General features: G+C 39.7%; 1 protein-coding gene across 1 annotated transcript; it reads right to left on the bottom strand.

Annotated features, from left to right (window-relative positions):
• Positions 1–3,585: 3,585 nt before the first annotated feature.
• LOC111218318 (arylsulfatase D-like) lies at positions 3,586–11,862 on the bottom strand (the record flags this gene model as incomplete). Its single annotated transcript, XM_022740569.1, is given in 10 exon segments — positions 3,586–4,617; positions 5,314–5,435; positions 6,204–6,363; positions 6,473–6,610; positions 7,002–7,138; positions 7,842–8,062; positions 9,445–9,647; positions 11,113–11,235; positions 11,367–11,488; positions 11,707–11,862. Coding segments are annotated over 10 exon segments (1,774 nt in total), but the record flags the coding sequence as incomplete, so codon positions are not given.
• Positions 11,863–12,193: the final 331 nt, after the last annotated feature.

Raw genomic sequence — 12,193 nt, 5'->3', positions numbered from 1 at the left:
CATACACCTATGTATGCAAATACATTCTCCTCTTCTCTGTACTGTGTCCTTACACTTAAAGACCTATACTGCATGTACACAAATCCAATCTGCACTAATAGCAGTGTAAACACCTCTGTCTTACTCTGTAAAAAGCCTCATTCATTGACAAACCTGACAGACTCTCTCTCTCTCTCTCTCTCTCTCTCTCTCTCTCTCTCTCTCTCTCTCTCTCTCCATCACACACATTTTTCATGCTTCCCAATGTAATAGTGTTGTAATGGTGTGTAATTGCTGCTTTTCCACAGCAATCTATTGTGGTAGGTCAAACCACATCTGAACAAAACAGAACAGAGTAGCGGGCAACTGAAAAACCACAGTGATTTTCTTCTGTTTTCTATTTTCACTAAATAACTACTTGAATTGCCCAGACAGAGAAAGAGATAGATGGGCAAATAGATGGTCAGCATTGACTGATGGAGCAATATTGGTCTTCTTCTTGGACTGGTTGTTGGGGTTGTTGGAGAATTCAGTAGCAGTCACATGTGGAATGTATCGCGCTCTGCAGAAACTTTGCATCTGTGAGATCTCAACTTTTCCCCTGCTTCCTCATCAATTTTAAAACTTTTTAAAATAGTGCTATGTATGTTTTATTTAGTTCCCTGGTCATGTGGCCCCAGGCCTTTCAACACACTGCAGTCGATGTTAGCTTTAATTTTGAGGAAATAATAAAAGGCATAAACTGAGATAGGAGGGCAAAGAGTGCACGCTGCGTTGGGCATGGGCTGTAGATTGTAATGGTATGTGACAGCTTTACCACAGAGGTCAGTTGTGGTTTTAACAAAACCTCAGCCGAACAGAACAGTAATATGGCTACTGACTGGCCACAGAAACTCTGCCCTGATTTTCATGTATATAAATAGATTTTCATTTTGTTCCCTTCCCACGGTTTCACAGCCAACAAACAGCTGTCCTGAGTTTTAAGGAAAATTTCACAATTTGAGTATTTTCTAGCTATGCTCAGATGCAAAACACGCAAATTCTTTTCTTTTAGTGGCCTCCATTACGTGAATACACTTATCATTTATATGGTCAAAAATTAGGTTTTGGACATTTACAGGAAGCTACTTACATTAACAAATACACTTAGTCTCTTTCTTTAGGAGAGTTAGATGAAGAGATCAATATCACTTTCATGTACGTTGTGTGGCCCATTGAGATGATTAGCCTAGCTTAAACTGCTAAACAGTTAGCTTGGGTCTCTCTTATGCTCAGTAATTAACACGTTATATCTGTTAATAAGTGTTTGTATGACTATTTTCTAACACTGGACGGTGCTATGTTAGCTGATTAGCTTCTGCTACCAGATTTTATGCTAATCTAGAACTAATTTGCCTCCCAGTTGTAACGCCATACTTAATGCACAGATATGAAAGGGTTATCCTCTCATCTAACCTGCAAATCAAATAAGAAAATTAAATATTAAAAATTGTTTAAAATGTCCAACTATTCCTTTAATGGTTTATCAGAAGGTTACAATGCTGTCCTACAGATACAGCTGGGAATATGCGTAACTGATAAAACAATTGTGCTGTGTGTTTAGCGCCTGACATTTAGACAGTATCAGAATTTTTCATATAATTCAAACTTCAAATGTTGAACACATTTTCTAGATTTGACATTAACAGTGAATTTGAGGTGAAAGTTAATTGGAAAGATAGAAAACAGATTTGCTACAACAAAGGTATCCTGCCACAGTTGGTTCATTTTAAAAATGTTCTCTGATCTATAATAAACTCTATTCTCAGCATCACCCCAACAACCTCACAACTAAATTAATTGTGTGTGTGTGTGTGTAACATACTTAATGCAGGAGCGCTATTTCTGGTGTGTTTAAGCTGCCGTGCAATGTTCCCCTCTTCTCAAGCTGTATGTGTGTTTATTGTGTGTCAAACAGAGGGTTGTAAAAATGCTTTATGGCGTCCCCTGAAACATTGACCTTTCCAGAAAACCACTGATCTGTTCAAAACAACATGATATACGATGTGCATGTGTACAAAATCAGGTGTGTGCAAACGTTTCTGTGTGGTTATGCGTGCACATGGTTACGTGTGTGTGAGACATGATGTACAGCCAGTAACATTCTATCCCACCAGCCATCATTAACTCTGATGTCCAGCCAAATGTCGTTATGTATGGTTGACTGCATGATATACTGTCAGAGATATAATGGAGTGGCTACTGTAATGAACTTGCTGAGTGCTTGATGTACGGGTCTCTGCTGGAGGGAGAGAAGTAAATACTATGACTGTGATGGCAACGATTACAGAGATGATAATGATGATGATGGTGACGATGATGAAATTTCCCTCCTCACCTGCAGATGCAAGTGCAATTTCTGGGGGGGGGGTGACAAAGAGGGGAGGACAAGAAGGAATAGATGAAGAAAGCAGTTTGAGGAGATGGAGGAAGAGGAAACAAGAGGAGGGAAGGAAGGAGAGAAATGATAGCCTGCCACTGTAGCAAACTTTGATGTTCTGACAGCCAGCCACTGCTGGAGGGAGACAGTGCAAATGTTGTTGATGATGATGATGATGGTGATGATGATAATGAATGGCGTGGATGATGGAGAAGTTCCCACAGTCCTTAAAGTCTTTTATTATTGAAGATCTGTAGACCCACAGGATGTCCTTGTGGTCACAGTACGACACTCTGTTGGCCAACATCCAGCCTGCCTTTGTGTCCTTGAGCAGTGCTGTTCAGCAGCTGACTGAACGCTCTGATCTTCCTGAAGGGGAGTGTTAGTGAAAAGAAAATTCTTTTTGTGAGATCAAAAAGCACTATTATGTCACCAAAATACAGGAGATGAATGGGAAGGGAACAAAGTAACAGGTGAGAATTTTGTGGATATTTAACAAGAGGAGAGGAACAAAGGAGGGCAAGAAGAAAATGGAGTGACTGATGGAGAATAAAGGGCGAAAGAAGAAATAGCCAAAAAGATGTTTACGGTGAGGTGCTTTTCTGATCACTAGAACTAAAAACAAATGATGCACAAAGGGATTTCTAACCTTCAGCTTATCACTACTGAAGCAATATTTTACTATGTTACAACAATACCTAAATGCCACAACTACTGTATGTATCTGTGTATCTAAGACTATGCATCTTTCATGTGTTTTGCATTGACAATATGCACAGTATTGATATTCATGCAAAATTAAACAGCCCACAGCGACAGAACTGAAATCTCTTACCCTCCATATTCTCCTTCCCTCACCCTCTCCCTCTCCCTCTCTCTTCTCTCACACACACACACACACACACACACACACACACACACACACACACACACACACACACACACACACACACACACACACACACACACTGCAGCTATCCATCTTCCAAAACACAGTCTAACTCTGCCCCCTAATGGCTCACGGTCTAACTTACTTTCTTGAGGAATTTTACCTCTATTTCCAATTCTTCTTACAGTAACTGAATTAGTTATATTGAAGAAAGAGACTGTGATCATAAATATTACAATGACCTCCCTATAAGTTTGAATGCAGATACAGTACCGTACAGTACCGAGAATGACAGCAAAGTAACCTTTTTATTGTATCATGCACTCCAAGCACTGACGACATTGTAAGAAATAAGAGCACCAAATGAACAGATCCTTCATTAAATGAATCTCACATGTAACAACAACAGAGTTCCCTTTCACGAGTATTGACTCCACAGCACTGAGTGTATAGTGTAATAATGCACTGACCACAGGTGGAGCGCAGTGAGGAAATTATTTAATCTTCTCTTAACTTTTGATTTGTTTCAGTAGTATTTCAATTAATTTTGAGTGCCTTGATTTGAATTTAAAGTTTGTTTCAATTTTAAAGATGTCAGTGCTCGTTTTCATTTTTACTACACAATATGACTGTTGCTTCAATTTCAATCAGTTACAAAACAATCAATTGCATTGTACAAATAAGTTTAAATTTTAGATTAAATCAAGCTTCTCAATCCAAGTCGTGTCTTGTTAGAAATCCAAAACAAAAAGCATGGTAGGATAGTTGTTACACTAAACCTTTTCATTTCTTTGAAATGCTCTTGGAACAGTGAAAGCACCTGAATGCACCCTGAGCCATAAAAACTACAGTATTATATTATTCTTAAAAAAAAAAGGAGTTTCACCAACCCTAAGGTTTTTTCTTCATGTTTTAAGGTGACAAGGTGCATTTTTCGCTTAAACATGCAGCGTGTCCTCTTTGCAGCCACAGAACGGAAAGGTCCCACAGCAGGGCTGAAGCCAGGGTCTCCACAGAATCTTCTTCCAAGTCATCTGGCTTTCAACGCCGTGTGCATCTGCATTGTCAGACACCTGTTTGTTTGTGAGAGTACTTTGATGCCGCTCCACAGCTTTGGCAGTCTGTTCAAGGATTTCAGCATATCGTGGCTCAGTATCAGGGGTCAGTGGGCGGGACTCTGAGGGGTCGTGGAAAATGTCATACAACAGCGGGGGATGGTGGTGCGTCACATGTGCACCGTGACATAGACAGACCTTAGTGTCATAGCATCCACCAGCTCCAGGGGGAGAAAAGTTGGGAGTGAAAAAGTGCACCTTGAAGATGGAGTCACCTGGAAGGAAACACACACCAGGTAACACATGTATTCACCATATACTAAGACACAGTAAACCCCGATAAAATCCCCATATAAATATTTAACATTACTTCCGATTTTCATTACGTCTGGGCCAAAAGAAATGGTTCTGATTTGTATGTGGTTCTAAATTTAAAAGTGCCATGAGTGGAAGGTCATCTAACATGATAACAGTTTTAGCGCACTAAGCTATAAAAGGGCAGTGCTGTAAAATAATACTAATACTGTGAATAAATATACATACACTCACAGACACAGTACAATATATTTTATGTCAGCCTAAATCTGCTGAAGGTAATGGCTGCTCTTTATGTCAAATAAAATCCCAGAACCAAAATTCAGTAAGAACTGGACTCAATAAGATGTCCTACCACCATCTTCAAAGTTAGATTTCTCAGCTACATTCACTCTCTAGCAAGCAAGTCAAAGGGTTTGTATTTTCTCTTGTTCAATTCATTTTAGTTTGGGAAATTTTGTTGCAGAGAGCATCAGATAAGGCAGTTTGTTTTTAGTTTAAGTTGAAAGTACAGTTTTTCTGTTTTAAAGCTAAAGTTACATCAACCCCTTGTGGCCTTATATGCAGAATAAATAATCACACCCTTTGACAGTCAAATACATTTGTCTGCCAGGTGTTTTGGAACATCTCTGTGTCAACAGTATGCGTGAACCTACTGCCAGGTGGGTGCCAGCGGACTGCGTTCAGGTAGATGCCACAGTAGTGGAACATGAATTCGTGGTCTGATCGCTCTACTTTCCCCTCCAACAGTGGCATTAGGTTATAGCCATCTAAATGTCTGGGAGAAAGACACAATAAAGGGAGATAGAGGGCAGAGAGCAAAGTTTGATGAGATACAGAGTACTTTAAAATCGAGGGACAGAACATAAACACAGCACTACATGCAGAGGAGATACTAGACTTGTGACCTTTTAATGACGTGAAGTATTTCACATTGTAAATATCAATCTTTGCTCACCATCACACAGAAGGTCAGACAGGATGTGTGGCAGGAGCTATTTATTAATGTTGAAATAAAAATTTACATTTAGAAAAATTTGAATAAATGTAATGCTGGGATTACTAAAGTCCCATATAAAGGTTAGTATGTTAGAAACACATGGAGACAAGCCTGTTATGTAAAAATAAATAACAAGTACAAAGGTTTTTTTTGTCTTAATGACATAACAAAATAAGAATTTACTATATCATCTCTGACCTTCTTTATGCCACCTACAATGCTCTCTAAAATAGTGCCCACACAGCAACCTTCTCCCAAACAAAAGACATGGTTGTTTACAGATAATGAGGTACTTTTGGATTCACATTATAATCATGTTGCTGCAAAACATTTGAATTATTATGCTCAGGTTTAGAGTAATTGTATGGTCTTTTCTCCCCTGTTTATGTAACTCTGTAATATGGTTCAGTGCGTCATTGTATTTATCAAATACTGTAACAGATGTTTTTCAACCTTTCCAAGAAAAAAAACAAACTGGAGAAACAAATGAAAATGAACAAGAGTACACACAATACAATGAAAGCACACATATCAGCCAGTCTGTACCTGTCTGGTTGAGTGTCCTTGGCTAAATACTTCAGGGTAGGGTACAGGTCCATAAGACTAGTGGGTTCGTCTACTTCTCTCCCAGCTGCCAGTCTGCCAGGCCAGCGGAAAATACCAGGTACTCTTATCCCACCCTCCCAGCCCCCCATAGCCTTCCCACCTATAGGTGAGACATTAAGACACAACACAACACATCTTATTATATCATGTCAGGGAAATATCTGAAGGTTTGCTCTAAATACATAAAAAATTACAGTGACATCATCTACCTTTATAGATGCTGTTCCAGCCTCCTGTCTGGCCCATTACAGAGTTAGCATCCTCTAGGTGTCCACCATGGTCTGATGTAAAGTACATCAGGGTATTGTTGGCTAGACCAAGGGAGTCTACTGTCTCTGTCACCTTACCTACAAAACATAATATAGCATTAGGGATGGTTGGTAATGCATCATGTGAGGGACCTGTTCTGGCTTTCCTGGTGGTTTAAGTGTAATTCTGGTATATTACAACTTCTTTTCTCCTTTACTAGTATGACAACATTGCGACAGTGAAATCAGATGAGGCAAGAAACGCAATCAGACAGGGTGTAAACAAACCAGCAATTTAGGCAAATTATCTAAAACACTGTACGTGGAGGTACAACTGAAAGAGGGTTGTAATATTCATCATAAGAAACACCATATCCACAGATCAGCTGAAACAGAAGCATAGGGCCCTCAAACTACCACTACAGGCCACTGTATGATGTTTAAGAATGCAAGCTAGTATTAACCCATCCACTTTACAGCCCTGACTCACCGATGATCCAGTCCACTTCCTCTATGTTGTCACCGTAGCAACCATGGCGACTTTTGCCGGCAAAGGCAGGGGTTTTGAAGAGTGGTGTGTGGACATGGGCAAGTGAGAAGAAAAGGAGGAATGGACGATCAACGTTCCTGTGGAGGAAGTGAGAAGCTCTCTCATCAGGCTTGTGTGGCATTTTGAATATTAAACATTTACAATGTTGTATTTATTTTGAAGGATAAGGTGACACTGTATTTTTCTTATTGTCAGTAAATCCTACAAACAGTGTTTCATCAGTGAGCCACATACTGACTCGCTCTTTCAGGAGAATAAACATCGGGGCTTGTTTATTTTGAGTCAATCCCACATACACTGTCCTGGTAGTGTAAACACTCACTATCGCACCACATGTGCATTCATTCGCAGCTGAAAACAGTACAATGCCCAGGTGTTTTAGGAAGTGACTCAGGAATGCAACAATATATTTTCTTGTTTTTTTTTTGTTTTTTTTTAAGATTTACGTCTTCAGTAGAAACAAACAGGCTTTGGGCTGAGTGCCACAAACAGGATGAAAGTAATGAGAGATAGACTAACACATCATCAGTATCGATCTTTTTGGGTTCCCAACTAGAGCCTTATTCTTTAAGTTGACTTTCTGAAATCTAAAGTCTCAACATAGAAACTGAAAATCATAAACACTGTTTGGGATCAATGTTGTCTCTGTGGTCTGGTCAAGTCTAGTCAATTAGTGATCAAACCACATGTATACGTGAAATATGAAACGGCTCTGATCAGATCGTGAATATAAGACTTTTTGGGTTTTTTGTTTTAGTTATTTTGCTGGCTCATTCCTACCTCTTTATAAAATTTTGCGCTTCTCCCAGCAACCTCTGGGGCAGCGTCTCCACTGTCATTGGCTGTTCAATCACGTCTTGGTTCCTCATAATGATGCAGTTCCAGGTCGGCAGGAGTTTAAAGGGCACATACCACACGGCTGTTGCTAGGATACTGAGACAGAAAAGTGCTACCAGGAGCCACAGGCTGACATCAAGGAGGCCACACACACGGACACACACCTGAAAGTACACAACACATCCACACACAAAATGGAACCACTGTCATACAATGCACAAGCACGTATTAATGTGTAACTTCCTGTGATGTGTGTCAGCTACACAGTAATTGTACACATGTTCACACAATTTTCCATCTGGGAAGTTATTACTATATTTAAAATGTTGAACATAAAATAAAATATATATAGTTTGTATTAAAATGTAATATACAAAAGGTACGAAATAAAACTAGAAAAGTAAACAATGTTTTTAAGGTAATACAGGTTGCTCCCACAATCCTTATCTTCCATTGCTGATTGTGAAATATCCAGGGTTATAACTCCCTCAATAAGTTCAATTCACATTCATGTCTCATTGTGTTCATTGACAGAGTGTTGAGTTTTACTTCCATGTGTGTTTTTAAATGAAGCATCTTAATACCAAGGATATTTTTTTCAGAGGAATACCACAGTGATTTTTGAGCACATTTGTTGTACTGGACCGCATTGTACTGTAAGCTTTTGATATATTTCTATTCCCACTAATATACTAAACTAAAAACCTAAGAGAATTAGCACAGTCAAATCAAAACCTCTCAGGCAATGTCTCAACCCCCTATGCCCCTATGTAACATCAACATCCCCAGTGGTATCATTTATTGTGGGGCTACTTCACTGTATTGCACAAGACATGTAATGAAACATGGCACTTCACATTACATTGATTCTGTTGCAATGACATGAATTTGCCACTAGAGGATATCACAAACCATTACCGAAGTAGTTATTTATTTAAGTGAAACAAGTAGTACATTGTGTCCTTTGTTCATACATACAGTGCAGTGCTTAAATTTAGATCAGAAAATAGTTTTATAGACCTCTGTCTCCCTGCAGGCCATTCTAAATTGTTGTAGTTCTTTATTTTGTACTCATTTATTTTTCCTCTTTAGAACAAATGCCTGTTTCAAGTCATCTTGCTTGCTCTACCTGCAGCACAGCTGGTTCCTATTTGTCTTAGTTACCATGGCCAGGTCCTCACCAAATTTTAGTTTCGACATTATTTTGCTTTCCCCTAAAACAGGTTTTCTGGCTGACGTCACTGTGAGTTTCACAATTGCAGCTTCTGTTCCCAATCTTTTTTTCAAACCCTGTGGCTCATGTCTAAGTGATTACACATTAGTTAGTTTGCTTTGGGGTGAACAGCACAGCAACTCTTTGTTTTCAAATTTAGTCCTCGTTGTCTGGCAACCCAGATGTATGTGTCTGTTTTTGTCTTTTATTTTGTTCTCTAGAGCAGTCATCTTTTTCTCATATTATCTATGTGTCTGTTTTCAGATCCACCTTTGTGTGATCATCTCTAAGGAAAGGGAAATAAAAGCTGAAATGACACAGAATCGGCCTTACCAGTGTGAAAAGACCAACTCCAAGTATACTGAGCAGATTTTGGAGTGTGTGCTGGAGGTCTGCCAGAATATCACTCCCATGTCCGGGCAGACAGTCATTGAACAGGGTAAACGGCAGGCCGTAGAAGTAGCTGAAGCCGTGCTGGTTTGGGTGATGACAGTGATCTCCTCTGTGTTCACAGTTCACACCCAAGTGCCACTTACCTGCAGTGACAGGGAGAGAGACAGATGGACACAAAAACAAAGACAAGAGACAGGAGTATGGATACATGTCAGCTTAACACTTTGCAAACCTGTTAAAAATTATTATTATTATCATTATTATTATCATCAAAGAAAAAAAGAAGACTTAGGAGATAGAGACACAGAAAACAGAACAATACACAGACACAGGACTGAGGTTGGGGTAGCGAGGGGTGTAAAGGTGGAGACACCATCAGCCCAATCCTGCCATGAATGTGACAGGTTTGTGTCGCCTCCAGCCTGGTGTGCTCACTAAAGGTCAGAGTGATACCCTTTCCATCGGAACAAATCACCTGCAAGCTCATGCACAACAGTCAGCAAGTCATCAAGACACATGGGGTAGCATGTACGTGCATCGTGCATTCAGGATCTCAATTTCATATTGTTTCAAACAGCAGGCACAGCATAAAAAAAGCAAAAAACAAAACATATATACAAACCACTGAGAAATTATCTTTACTGATATGAAAAATATTAAGACATGACATGAGGAGTATCCAAATATCTGTAAGCCTGCCCCAAATCCAAATGATCTTTTAAAATTACCCTCAAATCTTCACTGGAATAACTTTAGCCTGAACACAATTTGATAAATAATTTGAATGCTGCCATATGTTCTAACCCTAACCCACTGTGATTTTATATCAATGCAGCAGTTATGAGCCTATGATAAGAGTTCGTAAACAGTTCCTTTGCCTCTCACACTTTTTAAATTTTTTTTTTTTATCAGCAATGTCTTTATGGCTGCGGGCGACGTCTTCTGTAATGTAAAACTTTTAACTGTACATGCTGATAGAAGTTGGCATCGTTTAAATTATACTGCATTTTCAGCTCATTAAATTCAATAATATCCTCCCTCAGAAGGCAACACACACAATTAGTAATATTCTTGTGCTGCAAAACCCTGCAGCTTCAAATAGTGGGCTCTTTCAAGAAGGCAAGGACAAGCCAGAAATAGACAGACCCTCATGAAAATCTTCAGTGTCACATGAATGGACAGTTACAGGGTGACTAATATTCTATCACATTGAGGGTGGTATCACAGAGAGCCAAGTGAAATGTATTTGTTATTCTGCATTCCTACATACACACAGGCATCTTTCTCTTACTTACTTGCACAAAACAGTGTGTGTGCCGAATGGAAAGCCATATGTTTTCCATGTGCTGCCAAAGTGTGAAAATGATCATGTACCTAACTGCATCTCAAATTGCCTCCTTATGTACAATAAGGTTTTTCTCATCCTGTCTAAAACACACACAAGCAGAAGACCAAGAAAAGTCAAGCACCACTCTGTAGAGCTGAACCATCTTCAAGCTCTACATGACAGCAAACATCTGACCTGCTGAAATGTCGATAACTTCTGTCTTTCCTGGGAAATTCTACAATGAGGACCAGTAAATAAATGCTCACATTACATCATCTCACCCACTAGGCCGGTGGTGTATCCTTGTTGCTGCAGCCTCTTAGCGAAGGTGATCTCACTTGTTGGAAGCCCGCCCGACCCTCCGAGGAAGAGCAGCACCTGCACACGGCCTACGCTACCCATTCCTACTCAAGACACACACATGCAAAAAATAAAATGAATAAACAAATATGGATCATACCGTGTTTGACACAGACATCGCAGTACACACATGCCAGTTACACACTGGCTGAACAAGTTTTAGACTGTCCGTTACCTGAGCGGAGCGCATAACGCCCCGTCATGAAAGCAGCCCGGCTCGGAGTGCAGAGAGGAGCAGCCGCAATGTGCTGAGTCAGTTTCACCCCTTCAGAAGCCAGTCTGTCAATGTTAGGAGTCCTACAGGGACAGAGCAGCCACACATCAGAGTGATATTGGATGACCGGCATAATAAACAAGAACGGGTGATGACAAAGTTGGAAATAAGGAAGAAATTAAAGCCAGGAAATGGAGAGAATAGGAGCAGACAATGGGTGAGCAAATGATAAAGAGATACACACACACACACACACACACACACACACAACAAAGGCCCACGACACACTTGTTGGACTTACCTGATGGTATTGTTACCGTAGCAACCTACATCACCAATACCCAAGTCGTCCACCATCATCAGGACAAAGTTTGGCTTCCTGTCCACCTCCTCCCCTGTGACATCACTTCCTGCTGCGTGGAGCAGGGAGAGAAGAAGAGGTGCCAACAGTGGGAACCTTAAGGTAAAAGATTAAAAGTGATTTTAATTTAATTTGAATGAAAAAGTAAATAAATAAAACCATCAAGTGCTGAAATAATTAGTAAATTGACTGATTAATGGGTCATTTAATGTTTTATTTATCAAACAAAAAACATTCTCTAATTCCAGACTCTCAAATGCAACAGTTTTTTCTCTACTTTATATTATTGTGAACTGATTGGTCAAAGAAGACATCGAGTTCACATACTTTTTCTTGCCACTGTATATACCAAACAATGAATCCATTTATCCCAAGAATAACTGGTAGTGATTTCATTATTATGATTATGGAACCACTGGCGTTGCAG

Source organism: Seriola dumerili, unplaced genomic scaffold (genome assembly GCF_002260705.1).
Source record: "Seriola dumerili isolate Sdu_G_001 unplaced genomic scaffold, Sdu_1.0 BDQW01000052.1, whole genome shotgun sequence".
NCBI classification, from domain to species: domain Eukaryota; kingdom Metazoa; phylum Chordata; class Actinopteri; order Carangiformes; family Carangidae; genus Seriola; species Seriola dumerili.
The sequence above is the reverse complement of the archived record's forward strand: the minus strand, read 5'-3'. Positions and strand labels throughout refer to the sequence as shown.